At 41.3% G+C, this 24,365-nt stretch overlaps 1 protein-coding gene across 4 annotated transcripts in view; it reads left to right on the forward strand.

Moving 5' to 3' along the window:
• N4BP2 (NEDD4 binding protein 2) overlaps positions 1-23,873 on the forward strand; it is an 89,172-nt gene extending 65,299 nt beyond the window's left edge. For 3 of the 4 annotated variants that reach the window (XM_045550561.1, XM_045550562.1, XM_045550564.1), the window contains 4 exons: positions 738-926; positions 2,455-2,623; positions 19,028-19,151; positions 20,398-23,873. In XM_045550561.1, the coding sequence (XP_045406517.1) occupies positions 738-926; positions 2,455-2,623; positions 19,028-19,151; positions 20,398-20,443 (528 nt within the window). In that variant the 3' untranslated portion in view covers positions 20,444-23,873. Of the gene's footprint in view, positions 1-737; positions 927-2,454; positions 2,624-11,521; positions 13,273-19,027; positions 19,152-20,397 lie in introns of those variants that run through there. The other variant, XM_045550563.1, reaches the window with a different exon arrangement.
• The last annotated feature ends 492 nt before the right edge of the window (positions 23,874-24,365 follow it).

Consider the following 24,365-nt stretch of genomic DNA (forward strand, 5'->3'; position numbering starts at 1 on the left):
GCTGTGGTGTCAGCTCACAGCAACCTCAAACTCTTGGACTCAAGCTATCCTCCTGCTTCAGCCTCCCGAGTAACTGAGACTACAGGTGCTCGCCACCACACCTGGCTAATTTTTTGTTTCTATTTTTAGTTGCCTGGCTAATTTTTTCTAATTTTAGTAGAGATGAGGGTCTCACTCTTGCTCAGGCTGGTCTTGAGCTCCTGACCTCAAGCGATCCTCCCGCCTCAGTCTCCCAGAGTGCTAGGATTACAGGCATGAGCCACCTTGCCCAGCTCAGCCCTTGTGTTTTAAAGAAAAGATTATCCAATTATTTTATTGATTGTTTTTTTAAAAATATACGAATTTAAAAACCACCGTTAATAACTTTAATGACTGAAACTTTGAATAGATTTATTTACCAACTAAAAATTGGAAATTTTGCATTGGATAAGTGAGTTTTATTCTTTGAATATCTTATATTCTGTCTTTTGGCTTGATTTTGACCTAATTATATTTTGATAATTTTAGAGAACTCTTCGACATCTCCTGATATGAGTGGTTAAAAAAGGGGTAACCTTAACGGCAAAATAAGTTAATGATAGTTGTTAAGTGCTTGACTTAGGTAGACACTGGGGAGAATCTGTTTTTTGAGAAGAAAGATGAAAAATAGGAGAGCCTGCTTTTCATATGCATTTTCTGAAGGTACAGCATTCGTTTTTTACTTGCTTTGTAATTGCTTATTGTATAACATCTTATAGGCAAAGAAATCAAAAGAGACTGAAGATACACCAAGCGAGCCATCTTTTCAGGATTTTGAGTACCCAGAGTATGATGACTACAGGGCAGAGGCTTTCCTGCACCAACAGAAGAGGATAGAATGCTACAGTAAGGCAAAAGAAGCTTATCGGATGGGGAAGAAAAATGTTGCCACCTTTTATGCCCAACAGGTAAATGGAAAGATGATTATGATTTTTTCTTTGTCAATTAAAATATCTAAAAATCTTGGAGCAGATAACAACATCTCTATTGTGACAAGATTAAGTTATTCTGGGGAATGCAGACATTATGTCAGGTATCCTAATACCTAAGAAATGTATTGTTCTGAGAATTTCATCTCCTTTGAAATGCTCAGTTACTGTGGTTGCTTTTGTATTTACAACTTCCATAAATTAGAGTTTATTCTGACAGTCCATATTTTCTTTTAGGTTGGAGTCTATCATTTAGTACTATTAATACTTCTAAACAGATACAAGTTTTTGAGGAAAGGCAGCAGAGTGTTAACATTGGTCATCTCAGGCTAGGATTACAAGGATTTTGTGCTTTCTATCATGTTTCAATTTTTAGTAATGTATCACTTTTATAGTCAGAAAAAGAAAATGACATTAATATTTTTCAGGGAAGTAAAATTTTTACCTAAGCTTATTTGACATGGTATTATTAAAAAATACCTGGTTGATTCACTTTTTATTTTTGTGGTTCCATGTGGCTTACTGCTTCGTGATGGAGCAAAGAAGGGTGTCAAACTGGCATAGCCCTACTAACAACAGACCTTGGGGGATGGTTTCAAGGGTAACTACATGATGTTGAAAGCTAATACCAAGACAAGACCCACGATTATCAAAGGATACACAAATAATAAACCAGTGGGTTCCTTCTTGAGATGGTATATTAGTCAGAATTCTCCAAAGAGACAGAACCAGTAGGGTGTATGAAAGGGGGTTTGTTAGGGGAAACTGCTCACATGATCACAGAGGTGCAGGAGGCCTCTGATAGGCTGTCTGCAGGCTGGAGAACCAAAGAGGCCGGTAGCCTGGCTCAGTCCAAGTCCAGAGCCTCGGAACCAGGGAAACTGGCAGTGCAGCCCCAAGTCTGAGGCCAAAGGCCCCAGTCCCAGAGTCCGAAAGCTGAAGTACCTGGAGTCTGATGTCCAAAGGCAGAAAGAGGAAAAGCTTTCTGCTCTGGAAGGGAGAGACAGCAGAGAGAGAGCAGTCCCCCTTCTTCTGCCTGTTTGTCCCAGATGGGCCTCCAGTCACTTGGATGGTGCCTGCCCACATTGAGGGCAGGTCTTCCTGTCTGTCCGTTTGCTCACACATCAGTCTCCTCTGGAAGCAGCCTCACAGACACACCCAGAAACATGCTCCACCCACTGTCGAGGCATCCCTCAGTCCAGTCAAGTTGACACCTAAAATTAACCATCACAGATGGGTGGTGTTCAGTTAAGTTTCCCTCTTTTATGATTTTTGGTTCAGAAAATGTTAGAAACAAAGATTCAGTAATTTAAGAACTACATTATTAATTTACTGAAATTTACCTAAATTTTGATGCATTCTTGTATATTAGCCCATTGCATTATTTAAGATTTCAGATTTATTGTTCCTTTTTTCTTCTGCCTTTTACTTGGGGCACTATTAATTTCTTCATCGCCTAAGTAGCAGATATCTAAAGTGTCCACTGGGGATATGTTTATAATTAAAGGGTAGTCTTCATGAGCAGAAGATGAAAGAAGCCAATCACCTTGCTGCTGTGGAGATCTTTGAGAAAGTCAATGCCTCACTGCTGCCACAGAACGTTTTAGACCTCCATGGGCTGCATGTGGATGAAGCTATAGAACATTTGATGACAGTTTTACAGCAGAAAACTGAAGGTAGGACTGTGGTAATGACAAATTTCAATAGAATATATATTTTTGCTTATGTTGGCAGAACTTGCAAATTCAGAAGAGTCTGAATATGTGGGCTGAGAATATCTGTGCCACATTTGTAGATGTTTGCATTAGTCATTCTTCAAGAAAACCTTCTAGCCTAGGCAACGTAGCAAGACCCCATCTCCACAAAAAATAAAATTAGCTGGACATGGTGGTGCATGCCTGTAGTTTCAGCTACTCCGGAGGCTGAGGTGGCAGGATTGCTTGGACCCAGTGAGCTGTGATCACTCCACTGCACTCCAGCCTAGGCAACATAGTGAGACCCTCTCTGTTAAAAAAGAAAAAAAAAAAAAAAAAGGAACCTTAGAAAAGAGTCCTCATTGGCAAGACCATTAACATTTTTTTCTTTTTTCTTTCCTCGTTTCAGTTATTTGTACTCCTCTTTTGTGTTTATTAAAGGGATGGCATAGTGTAATCTGATAATCCTGTGACTTATAAATCAGAACTTTAAGAAATATATATCTTTGTCCAATAGTCATTTATTAATAGATATTTATTAGATATCAGTTGTTCAATAGATGTTTAATAAACTACAGAAGTAAATAAGGGAATAGGATTATTGCAGAATGATCACAGAAGGCAGGATTGCTGAGAGTGCACAGTGTGGCGGTCACCCTTTCTTTCTCTCTGCACATATCTTATCTTTGCAGGCCAGTAGGAAAGACCACCTGCCTCATATGTAAGTTCTACCTCTTCCCAGGGCTTTGAATGAGGATCTTTTATATGTCTCCATTCAATATCATGTACTTCACATACATTAAAGCATCATGTTGGTTTAGCATTTTATTCCTTTTCATCATCAGATGGTAGTACTTATTAGAAAAGCTCAGTCTGTTCTAGTTACCTCTGACTGCGATACTATCTGTCATCTCCTTTCTTCATCAGTACTAGACTATTTTTGAATTCTCAGCTTTCTCTTTATCTTCCATTTTATTGGGAGGTGCTAGAGCCCCATGCCTCAGCTCTGTTGCCTGATGGCCCCACAGCTCTGCTGTGTCCCTGAGAGCTCTGTTATTCTGATTGATTGGTTTACATACATTTTAGAAGCCTTTTTATTATACTTTATATAGGTTTACCAACTTGATACATATCACTTATTAAATAGTTGATTAAGAGTGATATGTAAGGTTGAAAATTCATATGTTTATCATAAAATGTTGTAACCATATTGAAAAGGTTACAGAGTAATACTATAAACACCTACACACCAGTGAATCCAAGTAGCAAGTGCTAACATTTTGCCATATGTTTCTCATTTATTTTTATTCTTTCCTTTGTTTTCCTTCCCAATCCTTTATTCTTTCTTCTCTCCCTTTCTAATGGGAATTACTATCCTGCAAATTTGATTTACATCTTTTCTGTCCATTTTGTGTACTTTTACTATATGTACATGTGTTCATATTTATGGTATTCCTTTTGTGAGTTCTAAGAAAATGTACATGGTGTGACATTGCATCATTAGCCAAGCCACTTACTTTATTATCACCAAATACAGTTTTCAGGGTCTACTACTTATCTTGATGGCTCTACTCATCCTGGTGGATTATAACTGCATATAATATTCTGTGAATGCATCATAATGTATCCATTCCTGTCTTGATGGAAATTGAGTTATAATGTTGCAGTGAGCTTTATTTTTGCATATCAGCATGTGTATTCTTATCACTATCCTTTTTCCTAAATTTTTATATTGAATAAATTAAAAACCTACAGAAAAGTTGAAAGAATTATACAATGAACACCCATGGATCCTTTACCTAGATTGGTCAATTGTTAATGTCTTAATCTCTCTAAAATTGCTTTTTGCTGAACCATTTGAAAATAAGTTATAGACTTTGTGGTGCTTTACCTCTAAATACCTTGGCATGCATATTTCTTAAAAACAAATTCATTCTCTGACATAGCCATAATATCATTGTCACTTTTAGGACACATAACGGTGATAGAATAATATTGTCTAATATACAGGCCATATTCAGATTTCTCCACTTATATGGATAATGTCCTGTATAGCTGTGCCTTTTTCCCCTTCAGTCCAGGATACAATCAGTCATCATGTGTTTTAGTTGATTGCCCTATGTCTGTGTGGTTTCCTGTAATATACACTAGTTCCCCTGCCTATTTTTTATGATCCACGTTGACATTTTTTGAAGACTCCAAGCCAGTTATTTGGTAGATTGTCCTACAATTTTAATTTGCCTGATTGTTTCCTCATAATTAGATTCAAGCTAAAATTTTTTTTTGGTAAAAATACTACTTAAGTGTTGCTAAGCCATCCTTGGTGAATACATCAAGAGACATATATGGTTAGTTTGCCCTATTATTGGTAATGTAAAGTTTGATTTCTTAGCTGCAGTAGGACTCTGTCAGATTTTTCTTTTTAAGTGTACTTTTTCCCCCTTTATAATTAGTAATCTTTGGTGGTTGATACTTTGTGGCTCTGTGAATCAGTGTTCCTCTATAATATTTCACCTAATGGTTTTAGCATTCATTGATGATCCTTGGCTGAATCACTTATTATGTTTATGGTTGCATAACAGTATTTTATAATTTGTGTTCATCCTATGTGTTATTAGCTGACATTCTCTGATACTGTAGCAAATTCTCCCACCCCTATAGTTTTCAAATTGAATTTTGGAAATCTTGGAGAAAATCTAGAAACAGCAGTAAAGATTAGAAAAGAGAAAATTTAGGAGCAATTTAACACGTTGTTTAATCTAGAGAAAAGAAAAACTCTTCAAGTATATAGAAATACTATGAGATAGTCCCTCTGTAGAGGATGGATTAATAGCCATTCTCTCAACAAATACTTGGTTATCTTCTATATTCTTGATAAGGAAAACCCCCATCTATTACTTAGCACAGCAGCCACCTGAGACCCCCACCCCTTACGGAAGACCCACATTAACATATTATTAACCTAACACCTGGCACATTAACATATTACTAACCTAACACCTGGTACATTAGTTTATTACTAACTTAACATCTGGCACATCAGCATAATATTAAACCTATTACCTGGTGCAGACACTAACCTATTACCTGGCAGACATTAGTCACCTGAGACCCCTCCCCTTAGATCACCCCAACTTAATAAAAGTGGGAAAAATTCGGTAGACGGGGCTCAAAATTTAGTGGCGGGACCCCTCTGAGCCCGCCAGCAAATAAACCTTGATCCTCCGACTGTCCGTGTGCCGCTCGGTTTGTCCTCGGGACCACTCGCTGTGACACTTGCCGTAACATTTTCCTTCCCTGACCGGGAAAACCGACCGCGCTGGCCCCTTGAAGCCACCGGTTCGGGGACCGGCGCAGCGGCCGGCAGGACCTCAGTGACAGAAGCGAACCGGTGCCAACCGCCTTTTTGCGGAATATCTTCGCTCCTCGGGAGCCCCCGCTGGCCACGGGGTCCCAGACTCGCCCGGACACGCCGGAGAGAAGGACAAGTCAAGTCAGGGCTGGGGGCAGCGGACCAGCTGAGGCCCCGGGACCCGTCCGAGTCAGGCCCGTCAGACCACGGAAGAGGAGCTTGGTCACCTGAGTGCAGGGAAGTCCCGGGGCGGGAACGCGTGACCTCGGCCTGTCTGAGTGAGTGCGTGAAGAGTGACTGTCTGTGGTTCCACGGCTACGGCTACGGCACCTGAGTGGGTCGTCACCTGCGGTTCTGTGTGACCTCGTTCGGCATAACGGTGACTCACTCCCCTAAAAGGAGCGACCAGGCCCGGGGTTTATACGGACACACCTTAGCCAAGACGCGCCTAAGTTCCCGCAGGGGACGCAGCCAGGCGGACACCTGAGAGAACCCCCCCCTTTTGTCTGTTAAGCTGCGACGCCGTTCAAGGGTCTAGGACGGGTAGCGTAGAATCTAAGCCTGCAGTCCTTAAATGCATGTTAAAGAACTTTGAGAAGGGTTTCACGGGAGATTACGGCGTCACACTGAGTCCCAGCAGACTTAGGGCCCTCTGTGAACACGGATGGCCGGCATTCGGGGTTGACTGGCCTGCGACAGGAACCCTAGACCTCCCCACCGTGCGAGCAGTTTGGAGAATCGTGACCAGGACTCCCAGCCACCCCGACCAATTCCCTCACATAGACTCATGGCTAGAGATTGCTCAGACCCTGCCGCCTTGGGTCCAGTTCTGTGCTAATAAGGGACAGAGCAGGATTTTTGTGGCCCAAAGGACCAGAGACTCCAAACTGTCCAAACCCGTCCATCAGGAAGCTCCTGAAGAGGAGCCACCACTGCCGCCCTACAACCCTACGGTGACACCTCCTGAAGTGCCCCCGGATCCACCAGACACCCCGCCACCATCAGTCTCCCTGCCGCCAGTTACGGACCAACCAGGTCCCGACACTCCCATCACCCGCCGGCTACGGTGAGCTCAGGCCCCAACTTCAGCCTCCAGATGCCCCTGCGTGAGGTGCGAGGTCCGATGCAGGTTACAGACGATGGGCCCGTTCAGCCAGGGCAGCCAGTCCTGTATACCAGCCCTTCTCCGCCTCTGACCTTCTGAACTGGAAGCACCACACCCCGCCTTACTCCAAAAACCTCAGGCCCTCATTGACCTCCTAGAATCCATCTTTCAGACTCACCGTCCCACTCGGGAAGACTGCCGCCAGCTCCTTCTGACCCTTTTTAACACGGAAGAACGAAGCCGATTGTAGCTGGGACCCAGTGGTGGCTCCAGGACCAGGCTCCAGCAGGGACCTTGGACACGGAGCAGTGGGCACAGAGAGCAGCACCCGAGACCAACCCGGACTGGGATTTCAACTCCCCGAGTGGACAAGAGGGACTCGGAAGGTATGGGGAAGCTCTCCTCCACGGGGCCCGAGAGGGAGCCAGGAAACCAACCAACATGAACGAAGTCGCTCTGATCACCTAGAAGCCAGAGGAATCACTGAACGAGCACCTTTGTGAGGCCTACCGAGTCTATACACCCTTCGACCCAGAGGCGGCTGAAAATCAGCGGATGGTGAATGCTGCATTTGTTGGGCAGTCCTATGCTGACATCCGACGGAAACTCCAGAAACTTGATGGGTTTGCAGGAATGAACATCACGCAGCTGATGGAAGTGGCCCAGGTCTACGTTACTCGAGACCGGGCTGCCCAGAGCGAGAAGGACCAGAAAATGAAACAGAAAGCCGCTCTACTGGCCGCTGCCCTCAGAAGACCTGACCCAGCCAAGAGACCTGGCCCACCACGGGAGGGAGGACCCAGGAGATGAGGGACCCTGAAGCCTGACCAGTGCGCCTATCGTAAGGAGTTTGGTCACTGGAAGCATGGATGCCCCAACAAAAGAAACCACCCACTGCCAAACAGGAACCTGCCCAGGGGCTTCCAGCAGGAGCCGGAGACCCAGGACCTCATCGGTCTCACTGGGGTCAACTCAGAATAGGACCGACCGGGTTCCCTGACTCTTGGACCCCGGGAACCTACGGTGGTAATGGAAGTGGGGGGCCAACCAATAACGTTCATGGTGGACAATGGGGCAGAACATTCGGTGGTAACAACCCCGGTGGCTCCACTTACAAAGCGGGAAACCACCATTGTGGGAGCCACTGGAACTCGAGTAGCTCGACCCTTCTGCCAATCCCGAATATGCCAGATGGGGGGCCACCAGATAAGACATGAATTCCCATACATGCCGGACTGCCCCGTGCCCCTCCTAGGTTGGGATCTCCTGAGCAAACTGGAAGCCCAGATCACCTTCCACCTGGAAGGGACCACGAGCCTCACGCTCGGTGCTCCAGAGACTCTCATAATGGCGGTCACCCCGCCTCGGGAATCTGAGTGGAAGCTATATGATGAGGCCAAAGAGGAACAGAACCCACCTGACTTCTGGCAGGACTTTCCATTGGTACGGGCGGAGGACAACCCCCCCCCAGTCTTGCACACCAACATGCACCCCTGGTGATCGAGATGAAACCGGGCGCCCAACCAACCAGGAGATGACAGTACCCCATTCCCAAGGAGGCTCAAGAGGGAATTCAGGAACACATCGATAGGCTTAAACGGGAGGGGATTTTGGTGGAGTGCCAGTCCCCATGGAACACTCCCCTCCTGCCAGACAAAAAGCCCAACGGAGGTGGATACTGGCCCGTCCAAGACCTGTGACTGATTAATGAGGCCACGGTGACTCTCCACCCAGTGGTACCAAACCCATACACCCTCCTTGGCCTCATTCCTCCTGATGCTGCCTGGTTCTCCTGCCTGGACTTAAAGGATGCTTTCTTCTGCATGCGGCTTGCTCCGAAGAGTCAGCCCCTGTTCGCCTTTGAGTAGGAGGATCCTCAGACTGGAAGGAAAACCCAGCTCACCTGGATGCGACTACCACGGGGATTTAAAAATTCACCAACTCTGTTTGGGGAGGCCCTAGCCACTGACCTCATCTCCTTTCCGTGAGAAGAAACCCGCTGCACACTTCCACAGTACGTCGATGACTTCCTTCTAGCGAGCCCAACCAGGGAAGACTGTCGACGGGGAACCCAGTGCCTGCTCCAACTGCTCACTGACAAAGGATACAAAGTCTCCTGGAAAAAGGCACAGATCTGCAGGCAACAGGTGAAATACCTCGGTTTCCACATCACTCAGGGGCGCTGGGCACTGGGACATGAGCGTAAGCACACGATCTGTACAATTCCCAGGCCGACCAGATGGAGACAACTCAGGGAATTCCTCGGCGTGGCCGGATTCTGCTGCATCTGGATCCCAGGTTTCTCCTTAAAGGCGAAGCCTCTGTACGAGGCCCTACGCGGGCCTGAAAACAAAGAGTTGGAATGGGCCGGGAGTCAGGAAAGGGCTTTCCAGGAAATAAAAGACTTACTGAAAAGAGCCCCCACACTAGGGCTACCGGACCTCACCAAAGACTTTAACCTCTTTGTACACGAGAAGAAACAAGTGGCTCTGGGGGTTTTGACTCAAACTGTGGGCCCCTGGCAGAGACCAGTGGCTCATTTGTCAAAACAATTGGATCCGGTAGCGGCAGGATGGCCACCTTGCCTCTGCGCACTAGCGGCCACCGTCCTGGTAGTCAAGGAAGCAGACAAGCTCACACTGGGACAGAACCTCCGTGTGCGAGTCCCTGATACAGTGATATCTCTAATGAACACCTCAGGGCCCCGGTGGCTCTCAAGCACCCGGTTAGCACAGTATCAAGGACTGCTGTGCGATAATCCGCAGGTCACCCTGGAGACTGTGCGGACCCCAAATCCTGCCACCCTCCTGCCCACTGAGCCAGGGCCCCAGACCATGACTGCACCGAGGCGGTAGAGGAGGCCTATGCCAGCCGGCCAGACCTGAAAGATAGTCCTCTACCGGTACTGGACTTAGAACTCTACACGGATGGCAGCAGTTTTATCCAGAATGGGAAACGACTGGCGGGCTTCGCCGTCACCACAGCCGATGAGGTCATCATGTCAGCCCCTTTGCCCCAAGGGTGGTCGGCACCAAGGGCGGAGCGATGGGCCCTCATCCAAGCCCTCAGGCAGGCCCGGGCAAGAAGGCAAACATATACACATATGCCTTTGCCACAGTACATATCCACGGGGCAATATACAGGGAGAGGGGACTGCTGACTCAGGTGGAAAGGAGATCAAAAATAGGGATGAAATTCTCCAACTGCTGGAGGCAGTTTGGCAGCCAAAAGAAATTGCGGTCATCCACTGTCGAGGGCACCAAAAGGGCACAGATCCTATTGTCACCAGCAATCTCCTGGCAGACCAAGCAGCCAAAAACGCAGCCACCCAAGAACATTCAGAGGACAAGACTGCAGCCCAATGCCAAATCTTGTTGGCACCCGAGTGGCCTGAAAAACCAAAATACAGTCCAGAAGAGAACCAGTGGGCAGAGCAGGAGCAGGCCAAGAAGGACGCAGACGGGTGGTGGCACCTACAAAACCATACGTCTTTATCCCCAGTCAGTCAGCATACGCTATTGTCTCCCGACATCACAGCCTGACTCTCTTGGGGAAAACAGCCCTCACGCAGCTACTCGCCCGGTACTGCTACATCGCCAAACTTCTGTCCATCGCGGCAGCGGCAGTGCCCGCTGCCAGACCTGCACTAAAAACCATGCAGCGGTCGGGCCAACACCCGCCCAGGAACTCAGTACAGCCAAACCTCTCCGTTCGAGGGTGTGGAAGTTGATTTCACAGAAGTAAAACCATGTCGGGGGTATAAACACCTGCTGGTGCTGATATGCACCGTCTCGGGCTGGGTCGAGGCAGTCCCTACCCGGACCGAGAAGGCCAGGGAAGTGACAAAGTTTCTGTTGAGAAAAATCATCCGCCGGTATGGTCTACCACTCTCATTTGACAGTGACAACGACCAAGCTTCACTGCGGAGGTCATGCAAACCCTCACCAAGGCACTAGGAATCAAATGGAAACTACATGCAGCCTACAGGCCACAGAGCTCAGGGAAAGTAGAGTGCATGAACCGGACCCTTAAAACCACTCTAACAAAGCTATGTCAGCAAACACAATTACCCTGGGTAGACATGCTAAGCCTAGCCCTGTTCAGAGTCAGGTGCACACCGGGGCCCACAGGATATTCACCCTTTGAAATCCTGTTCAGTAGACCTCCCCCACTCATCAGACAATTAAGGGGAGACATCAGACAACTAGGGGAATTGGATATAAACACACACCTCCAAGCCTTAGCCAAAACTATGTGCCATATCCACCACACCGTCCTAGAAAAAACCCGTCGCCCTGGGTCTCCCTGTCCACCCCACCAACCTGGGGATCTAGTCTGGGTAAAGGACTGGAAAGAACACCCCTAGAGCCCACCTGGAAGGGTCCCCGTACTGTGATACTAGTTACTCCCACTGCTGTTAAAGTTGCAAGTATCACTCCGTGGATCCACCACTGCTGGGTGAAAATGGCCGAACCAGACAACGAAACTGATCTCTGGACTGCACATCAGGACCAGCGGAACCCGCTAAAAATCCAGCTTAACCATCTGCCAGTGAGGACAGCCACACCCAGGACTGAACAGGAGTAAACGGGACCACTGGCCCTGGCCCTCATTGGGGTTGTAGTGACTTTACTAGAAATGGGACTCTTCTCGGTAGCTCCGGAAGATTAGACTATACTAGAGAGGACATCTCTAACTGTGATATATTGGCTCATTATAAGATGTCTGCTCTTACTTCAGTCCCTACCCTCCTCCTGGTTGGGGCACTCACCCTAACCACTATGACAAAAAAAACCCTGCCCTAAGACTTGTTATGCTAGGACTTAAATTCCCTCCACTAACAGGATTACTCGAGGCTTCTGGACCACGGGAGGTTTCACAATCAACACCTACATGCCAAAGACATGTTATAGTGAGACTCAGGTGTGCCACAGTAGAGGAAAAAATATTAGACTGGCACCATCACAGGTAATACTCAAACCTATATAACCCCAAGGGACAAACCAGCTTGTTAGACTTACTACACCCACTGGGAAATGTCTGATGGGGGAGGAGTCCAAGAGCAGGCTAAAATCCAACAGGTCGAAGACACAAAGACTCAGCTAATTAAGATAGCCTCAATAACAAAGTCAACTTATAAGAGGCCAGATCTTACAGGCATACGAAAGATCACTAAACCCCTAAAAACCTCTCCCCTAATAACTCAGTTCCTCAGTATGACCCTCCAGGCCCTACCCAACCATAATTCATATTGGGTCTATTTACCCCTCCAGAAACGAGTCTATATTGGGGTCCCTGTGCCTCCAGGCTGGAACTCCAGTATCCTAAACCCAGCCCAAAGAAAACATCTGTGATGGGCCCAATAACATACAATGTCCATTTAGCCGTAACTTCCCACATGCATATCACTTACATTACTAACATGGGAAAAAAATAAAATATTGAAATTCATACCGGGTGAACTCTGCACAAATAACCAAACCTTACCCAGTAATGCCACTGCCACCTGCTCCCGGGATGGCATATTCTTTCTTTGTGGAGACATTGCCTACCTCTGCCTCCTAGAAAACTGGACGGGGACCTACACCCAGGTCTTCCTCACCCCAGATGTTTCTGTCTTTGAAACCCAGCAACTGGAAGCCGCACTAAGGCCCCACCCAAACACCCGGAAAAGGCGGGCCTTACTAGCATCAGTCCTCACAGCGGGAGGAAGTGCTGCTGGGATAGGAGCAGGAGTAGGCCTAGGAACATCCCCAAGCATCTACCACAAATTATCCCCAAAATTAAATAAAGACATGAAACAAGTAACAGATTCCCTACTGTCCCTCCAGAGTCAACTGAATACACTAGCGGCAGTGACCTTACACAACAGACGGGCCTTAGACCTACTCACTGCTGAAGGGGGGACCTGTATATTCCTAGGGGAAGAGTGCTGCTACTAGATAAACCAGACAGGAGTAGTGACCACAAAAGTCAGGGAGCTAAGAGAAAAAATCCAGAAAAGAAACAAAAAATTAAAACAAACCTGGGGTTTCGACTTGGGACAATGGACTCCATGGCTACTACCTGTGGCTGGGCTGCTAATAACTATTCTTCTCCTTGTCACTGTGGGCCCCTGCATACTCGGCACAGTTATTAATTTTTTTTTTTTTTTTTTTTGAGACAGAGTCTCACTTTGTTGCCTGGGCTAGAGTGAGTGCCGTGCCATCAGCCTAGCTCACAGCAACCTCAGACTCCTGGGCTTCAGCGATCCTACTGCCTCAGCCTCCCCAGTAGCTGGGACTACAGGCATGCGCCACCATGCCCGGCTAATTTTTTCTATATAGATTTTTAGTTGGCCACATAATTTCTTTCTATTTTTTAGTAGAGACGGGGTCTCGCTCTTGCCCAGGCTGGTCTCGAACTCCTGACCTTGAGTGATCCACCCACCTCGGCCTCCCAGAGTGCTAGGATTACAGGCGTGAGCCACCGCGCCCGGCCTAAATTTATAAAAACAACTAACCCGTGGGGCAACAGCTCACATGATGGCCTTACGAGGCTATCACCCACTGGGAAATGATGCCCTATAATAGACATATAAGGGCATCAAAGGGGGAATGATAAGGAAAACCCCCATCTGTTACTTAGCACAGCAGCCACCTGAGATCCCCACCCCTCACGGAAGACCTACATTAGCATGTTACTAACCTAACACCTGCCACATTAGCATATCACTAACCTAACACCTAGCACATCAGCATAACACTGAACCTATTACCTAGTGCGAGACACTAACCTAACCTACTACCTGGCAGACATTAGTCACCTGAGACCCCTCCCCTTAGATCACCCCAACTTAATAAAAATGGGAAAAATTGGGTAGACAGGGCTCAAAATTTAGTGGCGAGACCCCTCTGAGCCTGCTGGCAAATAAACCTTGATTCTCCGACTCTCCGTGTGCCGCTTGGTTTGTCCGCGAGACCACCTGCTATAACACTTGCTGTAACATTCTAGGCATCAAGGATAAGGCAGTGAAAAAGACACACAATCCCTATCTCTATGGAGTTTACCGTCTAGTGGGGTAGAGGACAGTGAACAAATAGTTACATAAGTAACTAGCATTATGATAAGAAAGTACGAGTTGAATTTAGGATGAATTCACAATCCCTACATAGTATGTTCCTTGCCTGCCTCTGCAGTCTCATCTTGTATTTTGCTCTGCCTCCTTTTCTGTGTGTTTAACCACACTGTCATTCTTGACCCTCGCACTAGTTGGGCTTCTTGTTAACAGCTTCCCATAGTATTCCTGCTTACTATGGTGTTTATAAAAAGCTTATTGTATAATTCATTGTTAAATGTCTGTTTTTTTGGCCAAGAATTGAGCCAAGATGATTCTTGAATCATTGTGTATAGTGCTTTTTGTTCAACACTCAAAAAAATTTTGAATAAATGACTGAATAAGGGTAGGTATTCCTCTCCTTTTTGACAAATAAGATTGTATATGTTTAAGGCGTACAACAGGATTTGATAAATAACGTTGTGAAACGATTACCACAGTGAAGTTATTTAGCACAGCCATCACCTCGCAGTTACCACTTTGTGTGTGTGCAATGTGAACACTTTGATCTACTCTGGTAACAAATTTCAAGTATTCAATATGTTATAATTATTATTTTTTGTATTTTTTTATAGAGACAGGGTCTTGCTGTGTTGTCCAGGCTGGTCTTGAACTCCTGGGCTCAAGTGATCCTCCCACCTTAGCCTCTCAAGTAGCTGCGACTGCAAGCGCACACCGTTGTGCCTGGCCACGGTGCAGTAGTATTAAGTACAGTCACCATGCTGCACACTAGATCCCCAGCACTCACTCTTCGTGTAACTGAAAGTTTGGCTAATATCTCCTCACTTCCCCCACTCCCTGGCAACTCCCATTCTATTCTGTTTCTAAGTCTGACTTTTTAGATTCCACATGTAAGTGAGATCATATGTTATTTGTCTTTTTCCGTCTGGCTTATTTCACGTAACATAATGCCCTCCAGGTGCATCTGTGTTGTTGCAAATGGCAGGATTTTTTTCTTTTTTATTGTTGAATAATATTCCTCTGTGTATGTATTACATTTTCTTTATCCATTCATCTGCTGGTGGACATTTAGGTTGTTTTCATGTCTTGACTATTGTGAATAATGCTGCAGTGAACATAGGGGTGCAGATGTCTCTCTGAGACACTGATTGCATTTCCTTTTTGATATATACCCAGAAATGGGATTGCTGGATCATATGGTAGTTCTATTTTTAACTTTTGGGGGGAACCACCATACTATTTCCTCTCATTTTATAGATGAGAAAAACTTTAAAGTTTAATAGAATGGAAAATAATCAGTGTTAATAAGGATGTGGATAAACTGGAACCCTCATATTTTGCTGGTGGAAATGTTAAATGGTGCACCAGCTGTGGAAAATTCAGCAGTTCTTTGAAAGGGTAAACCATAGAATTAACATGACCTAGCAGCTCTGTTCATAGGCATGTACCCAAGAAATTAAAATACAATTTGTTGTCACAAAAACTTGTACATGAATGTTTCTAACAGCCTAAAAGTAGAAACAACCCAAATGTCCATCAACTGATAAATGGATAAGCAAAATGTGGTTAGATCCATAGAAGGCAATTTTATTCAGTCATAAAGAGAAATAAATTTCTGATACATGCTACAACATGGATGAATCTTATAAACAGTATGCTAGGTGAAAGAAGCCAGATAAAAAATGTCACATATTGTATTGTTTCATTTTTATGGAATGTTTTAAATATATAAATCCATAGACAGATTAGTGGTTACTAGGGCTGAAATGGGGAGTGTATGGGGAGTGACTGCTAAGAGGCACAGGATTGCTTTGTGAGATGATGGAATGTTCTGGAATTAGTGGTGTAAGTTGTACAACATTGTAAATACACTTAAAAACCACTGAATTGTACGTTTTTAAATGGTGAGTTTTATGTTAGGTGAATTTTATTAATATCTCAATTTAAAAAAAAAACCTGCAAGAAAAAAAAAGTTAAATAACCTGCCCAAGGTGACTCAGAGACCCAACATGCAAATCCTTTCTGGACACCAAAGCCCATCTAGTGCATGCTGCCACCTATGTAGTTACTATCAGTCACCACCAGATGGTGGTATTGTTGAATAGAAGTGTGTCTGTCCAGTGGAAAATTTGGCTCTTCCCTACATTGTTTTTCATTATGATAAGATGAAAAGATTGTCAAAATTGGGGATGAATAAAAATAATAGAGACATCTGGACCTCATGTCCTTTCTGTTGAAATACACACCAACACACTACCATCTATGAAGTATTTTTGCCTCTAAATCAAACCAGAAGCAGATCGAAACTTTAGAACTAACTGCTACTTTACAGGGATTTACAGGGGACAGAGGAACATGTTAAACAACACCATGGGGAAACAATCAGCAAAATCCAGACTCTGAAAATCTAGGGTCAATGATCCAATTTTTTTTCAATAAATTATAAAGAAAAACACAAGGGAAAACCTTTAGATTAAAAGTTACTTAAGAAATATATCAGCCAAGGCCAGGCGCGGTGGCTCACACCTGTAATCCTAGCACTTGGGAGGCCGAGGCGGGTGGATTGAGTTCAGGGGTTCGAGACCAGACTGAGCAAGAGCGAGACCCCGTCTCTACTAAAAAGAGAAAGAAATTATCTGGACAGCTAAAAATATATATAGAAAAAATCAGCCGGGCATGGTGGCGCATGCCTGTAGTCCCAGCTACTCGGGAGGCTGAGGCAGGAGGATCGCTTAAGCCCAGGAGTCTGAGGTTGCTGTGAGCTAGGCTGATGCGGCGGCACTCTAGCCAGGGCAAAAGAGCGAGACTCTGTCTCAAAAAAAAAAAAAAGAAAGAAATATATCAGCCAAATACAGTGTATGGACTTATTTCAACCCTCATTAAAACAAATTTCTGTAAAAACATATTTTTGAGATAATTGGGAGAAATTTTTAGAAACTGATAGTATTAAGGAACTATCGTTAATTTTTGTAAGATGATGGTGACATTGTGGTTAATGTTTTTTAAAGGCATCCTTAACTCTTTTGAGGTACATACTGAAATGTTTGTAGTTGAAATGATAAGAAATCTGGAATGTGCTTAAAAATGAGTTAAACAATTTGTTCAAAAGTGATAATGGGATTAGCCTGTAATGTGGGAAACTAAACATATACGTTAACTTATATAACAAATATCCTTTGAGCTCTTACTTTATTGAGGCATGTCAGTCAACTGGAGAACATTTTCAGAGTAATAAGTGAACTACTGAGAGGTGAAGTGGTATAAATGACTGACCGAACTGGTACGGGGAACGGTATTGAAGGAGTGATGAGAGTGAATTATGGTTAGTTAAGAGTTTGAGGTTTGTTTGTTTTTTTTTTTTAAGTAAACTTTTATTTGTAATATAACACACATAAAAAACAGTGCACAAAATTTTGAGTGTATAATGCAAAAACTTTTTACCAAGTGAATATCCTGTGAAACTGGCACCCAGAGAGAGCTGAATTTTCAATAACATATTGCTTGAAGTAATGGGTATGGATTAGAGTAGAAATGGAGATCTTAAAGAAAAGGAAATAGAAATGTGAGTGAGGGTAATATATCATTTTAAAATTCCAGACTAAATATTGCTCAGAGATATGATACTTGAAAAACCATTTTTTTGTCGTTCTGCTGGAATTTCAGGGCAACATAATGAGCAGTATATGGAACACTTACATTATGTGTGTATTTTCTTTAAAAAAAATATTTAGAGACAGAGTCTTGCTCTGTCACCCAGGCTGGAGTGTAACCTGAAATGCCTGGGCTCAAGTAATCCTCCCACCTCAGCCTCCTGAGTAGCTGTGACCATAGGTGTGGCCTCTATGCCTGGCTAGTTTTTACTTTTTTTTGTAGAGATAGGGTCTTGCTATGTTGCCCAAGCTGGTCTTGAACTCCTGGCCTCAAGTGATCCTCCCGCCTTTGCCTCCCAAAGTCCTGGGATTATAGGCGTGAGCCATTGTGGCCAGCTTTGTGTGTGTGTATTTTATGCTAAAGATCAAAACTTGAGCTCTATAAGAAGGAGGAACAAAATTTACTAAATTCATTAATTCAACTCTTATTAACAGTTTTTTAAAAAATTCTATGATAGCTGTTACTAGTTTTGAGGATTTATGTACTTGATTTTCACAAGATATCTAAAACAGTAACTGCACTCTTTCAAGAGGCTTTGGGCTCATTTGATATTTTAAGAATTATCAGGAAGAGTTTCTAAGTTAATAATTGATTATCTTTAACAGTAAGACTATAAGCTATGCTATAATTAGTGGTTTTGCTACTAGATGTTTCTGGAGGATAGTCTATAAAGTAGTTGCGATTATTATCCCATTTTCCTGATGAAGAGATAAGCAGAGATACTCAGTAACTTGTCCATGGTCACACAGTCATTTGGTGGCGGAGCTGTGATTCAGACCAAGGCTGACTGGCTTCAGAGTATTTCATTAATAGAGTTGTTGTGAAGATTCTTTTTATTTTTTTATTTTTTCTTTTTCAGATCCATCTGACCAAGCTGGAGAGTCTTACTTAATATACTCTTTAAAGCAGTGCCTGACGCCATGTGCATATTAATTGTTAGGTGTCATTAATGTTATTATTGTCATTATAATTATTTCAGAGAGAACTGGTAGTGCACAGAAATCTCCCTCCCCACACTGAAGACTTTGTATGGATAGATTGCACTGAGGCTATATATGTTTCAAAACACATTTTAAAACATTAATTTTGGGGCTTATTGAGGTAATAAATCTCTAAATCCCCATGGAAACAGTGTCATATGTGTTTGAGTATCTAGAGTTTGCTTTCTGTCGACAATGTAAGATAAATGAATTTTAACTGTTCTAATTCCTGTTGTAACAGAATTTAAGCAGAATGGTGGTAAGCCCTATCTGTCTGTGATTACGGGGAGAGGAAACCACAGCCAGGGAGGAGTTGCCCGCATCAAACCAGCTGTCATTAAGTACCTCACGAGCCATAGCTTCAGGTGAGTAGATTTCTGTTATTGATAACGGCAGTTGCCCATATACAGCTAGGTAAACACTAATAGTATGCTCAGAATGATTTGTCAAAACAGTTAACTAAATTTAATCATCTAATTTCAGCCAAAAGTTTATGCCTAAATTATAGTATAACTTTCCCTGCTGAATATGTTGTCTGGTAAACCAGAAATAGAAGATTGTTGGCAATAATCATCTGATAAAACTTTCTATTATAAATTTAAAATTCTAAAAGAAAGTAAATATATTTGTGTTTCTTTGATAATGTATTATCTGAGATAAATAGATTACACATATCATAGTTTAAGATTTGCTGTGTATTCTTTTGAAAGGAAATGTATGTTTGTGGAATTTGGATGGAATTGGGTAGCTTCTGCTGAAATATAGTCGTAATTTGGGTGTGTTTCAATTTTTGAAGACACTTTCCAGTTAATATGAATTTATATATATTTTCATAAGTTAAATGCCATTAATGATCTTTGCTGACAAACACAAAATGTCCTTTTTCACTAAGTGATCATTGTTCAGTAACAGAAAATGACAAGAAAGGTCAGATTAAAGATCTGTTGATGGATAGATTCCCTGAGGCTGTGCATCGAGTACCCCCCTCCAATTTCAATTAGTATAGCATATTTAGTTTATGCCATGTAATAAAATGTTATTTGGTTGCATTATAGAAAGTGGTAGTAGTAATTCTGAGCATGAAGACAGGTGACATTTCTTGGTTATTTTTACAAAAGGAGTAATTAGACCAGAACAGTATCATGTTGAGATTAATCATCTATTTTAGACTAGTGTTCCTTGAAATTTTACACTGAGAAACTTGAAAGCATTGCATGGCCAGATTAATCAGATTTACCTGCTAATCAGAGATTTCTTCTTGGTGCTTTCTTGATGCACAGAAACTGTGCAGTGTAGACTCCATCTTATCCTTCATACAGCATGTTCTTCCTCATGAAGGTGTAATTCAGGTTTGTGAGGTTCTGAAAAAGCTTAAATTATATCAACTACTAACTTAGGAGTAACCCCCAGCTTTAGGATTGTATTTGTTTTGACAATAGATTAAAAGCAACATAAACATAGGTATTTTTCTTGGATATTGACTTAATAAAGGACAATACTTTGATAGTAAATATCATGTTAAGCATAGGCACTTGGAATTGATTACAAAGTATATTCCCTAGCCAGTTTGAAATTTTTATTTTTAAAATAACTCTTTTCTCATTTCTACAGGTTCTCTGAAATTAAACCAGGGTGCTTGAAAGTCATGCTAAAGTAAAATAAACATCCTTGACTTAGAAGTGTAAAGGTTTGTAGGTTAAAATTAGTTTATTTGCAGTACTTCAGTCAATTCTACTCTAAACGTGTGTTTTATTGGAAATGTTATGAGACACAAAAAATTACATTTTTCAAAATTCAAGAGAAGTTTAATTTTTTACTGAATCAAATGCCAAATAATGTTACCTGTTAAAAATATTAAAGAGGATTTTTATTGATTACAAAAAGTCTAAGAAAAAATTATCAGCTGCAGTTTTAAAGTTTGAAGTGCTCTGATTGTTTCTCAGAGAGAAAATGTTACCTTTGTATTAATTGTTGTTTGACATTTAGTAAAATCCAAAGGTTTCTATGAGAGGCATTTTAAGTGCTTTGATATCTAGTTCATGCCCTTCAAAGGCTTGTATTAAAAGAAGACAAAGAAGTCGTCGTAGTGGTAGTAAAGAAAGAAAGATATAACAAAAACACTTGAATACTTTTTGCTTTTAAAACTAAACACATGAAACCATTTCATTTTGCCATGTCCTACAGGAGGGAAGGCATGTTGTTGTACTTTATTCTGCTTTGTACAGATCTTGATCTCTTATCTTTTGTTGTGTTCTTCTGTATGTGTGCATTTTATGGGAAGAAAATTGGGTCTGAGATTACATTGCAGTTTTATACCTTCCATAGGCAGAAAAATTTTCAGAGAAGGAGAAATGGTTAGATATTTATCAACTGTTGCTGCCTTTTAGAACTGCTTCTAGAACTGTGGATTTCTAAATAGTTGTATTTGAGGATGCAATTTATAAACTGCAGTAGGTCAAAATCTTATTAACTTAAAACAACTGTAGAAAACGTGTTGGGTATAATCATAAAAGGAATCATTAGAATTTAAAAGATTTTTACCTTTATTTTGAAAGAGCCAACTTTCTGAAAGGAAACTTTCATTGACTTCTATTGTTTGGTTAGTTAATAAATCTGGTTAGTGTGTTTATAATCTCCTTTATGCAGGTTTAATGTGGTAAAGTATAATTTTCCAATATGAGAAATGGCTTAAACACATTTGACTTCATATATGGAGAATATTTTCAACGTATATAGTTGTAGCAAACAATTGTGTTGATTTTTGTTAAGCTTAAAAAAATCATTTGAATAAGGAATTATAGGATTGAGCTGGTACTGAAAAGAATCCCAAAATACAGAATGGTTTCCCCAAAGAGCAAACATTTTAATGAAAATAAAACTCAAAAACATTTGTTTTTATATGTCATAAATGCATGCTTTTAAAAGAAGGGCCTTATTACTGAATTTTAATTCCATAAAAATAAGAATAAGTGTTTATTATTTTGAAATTGTTACTGATTGGTATTGAAGTATTATTCACATTCTTCACATTATTCACATAGTTTAGCACGCTTTTTTGTAATCTCTAAAACAGTTCTGTACATTAAAAATAAAGCAATTCCTTTCAACAATTTATTAATGAAATAAAATATTCTTGTAATATGATTTAAAAATATGAAAAACAATACCAAAACCTGCAGTTATTGGAGTGTATGCACCTGCATACTCATTTTCTGTGTTTTTATATTTTCTCATCTGATTTAAAAAAATTACTTTTGAGCACTTCAGCTAGACTTATTTCAATGGTATTATGATTAATGAGGTAACAGTCAAATGAATTAGAGATGTGGTATTCTGCGGGCAGAAATCAAAGGAAAAAAGCTATGTTTTATCCAGTATCAACTTTAATGTTATGCTTTATTTTGGTAAATGTAATAGTGTTTCTCAATCATTATTCATAAGCACACAGGCAAAGTTTGAGCATTTTAATGCAGTTGTTTAATTTCAAACTGCCTCCTACCCACTATCTAGCATAGTTTAAGCAACATATACTTATGAAAGAACATTTTATATAATCCCTCCTCCTTTTGCCCATTTCTAAATCCTATACATCAAAGGTAGTTTGGAGATTTTAAAATTTTTCATATATTGGTACAAGTTGAATATCCTTAATGGTCCAAAATCTGAAACTTTTTGAGCATGGACATAGCACACAAAGGATATGCTTATGGGAATATTTCAGATTTCAGATTTTCAGATTAGGGATGCTAAACTGGTAAGTATCATGCAAATATTCCAAAATCTGAAAAAATCAGAAATGCAAAACACTTCTCATCCCAAGCATTTTGGATAAGGGATACTTACCCTGTATATTTGTGCCAGTACATGCCTCATTAGAATGCTCTTTGTAAACCTAATATTGTAAAAGTACAGCACTTCTGTAGAGAGAGAGAGAACTATAATGCGAAAACCACAGAGGGGGTGTCGCGGGGCCAGAGGGCTCTTAACAGTGTTTTCAGTCTGTCCATCTCTTTATTCCAGTGTGAGAGACGGAAGCATATTTTCTTACATTTATTGGCTGTTCATATATCTCTCTATTATTTTCAAGTTGAAGTGTCTTCAATTTGTTAGTATTTCCATACTATTTACAATTCTGTGGCCTTTAAAGATAAGATATATTATGTAGTAGATATTGTGACTTTAAAGTGTCTTGTGTATTAATATTATAACATATTTTAAGAAGGAAAAACTATACTATTCTTCTGGATGGTTTCTAGTCCTTTATTTTGGTCTTTTTCTTTTTGAGTTCAAGTGTTTTGTGTGTTTAGAAAAAGGACATGTGTAATAGTGAGATTGGTTATTTCTGAGCTAGAAACTTTTGAAACTCAGGAAATTGCTCTGACAATGTTTTAACTGGTCTCAATTTAAGAAAATGACAAAATGTATAAAAAAAGACAAAAATATTGTGTGCCGTTTTTTCCAAGTGCTTTTTAAAAGTGCTTTTTCATTGTGCAATGAGGTGAAATTTGATAATTTTTCTGTGTAGTGGTTAAATATTATTGCTTATTTTTATTTACACATGAAGAAAACAGAATGTGTGGCCAAAAGAGTGTCATTCAAAAGGTAAAGTGAGTTTATGTAGAATGTATGTTAATGGTGCTTATTTTTAAAATGTAATTCAAGTTTACAGTATTACTTAATGCTTCTTTACAGAATTTAATAGAGAAACAAGGCTAGAACACATCTACATCCTGAAGAGCCTTTTATAACTTCACATTATATGATGACAAAGTGTATTATTTTCCTTAGAGTCGAGCTGTTGACTTTTATGGTCTAAATGATGAACCTATTATTAATAAACAATTGAATTAACCATGAGACTTCTCATTAAAATACAGTGTTACAGCTGTCAGTTGGAGAAAATATTTAAAAATTTTCAGACAGTATATCAGAAACAAAATGTTTTTATTTGTACTATAAAGAAAATGGAATTTTGCTGTTAACTCTGTACTTTTTTTATTGAAAATGTTTTATAACTTTGCTTTTAAAATTTCTTATGAAACCATTTGCAAATTACACACTTAATTTAATAAAATACTTTAGCCACAGTCCAGTGTGAGGAAATCATTCATTTGATATGTGGTAGGGTTCGTGGTTTAAATATTAAAAAATATTTTTATGTGTAACTTTGTAATTTCAGAGAAGAATGATCCTAAAAATTTCATTTCTGTACCACAGCTTTTCTTCTAGTTTAAATTATTTTGCTGTAGTAAATAGGAGTCAGTTAAAATGGATTAGCTATGGTTTCTCTCTTCACACCCTGTATCTTTTGACTGGCATCAAAATTAAGAATTATGTCTGTTAGGGACTCAAGTAATATATTAAGGACCTTTGAACTTTATTGAGCTCCAAAGCAGAATAATTCACTCATTTAGCAAAGACTTAAAAATATTTATTCAACAAATATTTATGGAGTACTCTTTACTAGGGTTACAGTATGAGACAGAGCTTTTATGCACAGTTACCTTATAATTATTCTTATCAACAGTTATGTGTACTAGTGTTTATACTATGGAATACTTTCATATACGTCATTTTCA

Source organism: Lemur catta, chromosome 4 (genome assembly GCF_020740605.2).
Source record: "Lemur catta isolate mLemCat1 chromosome 4, mLemCat1.pri, whole genome shotgun sequence".
NCBI lineage: Eukaryota > Metazoa > Chordata > Mammalia > Primates > Lemuridae > Lemur > Lemur catta.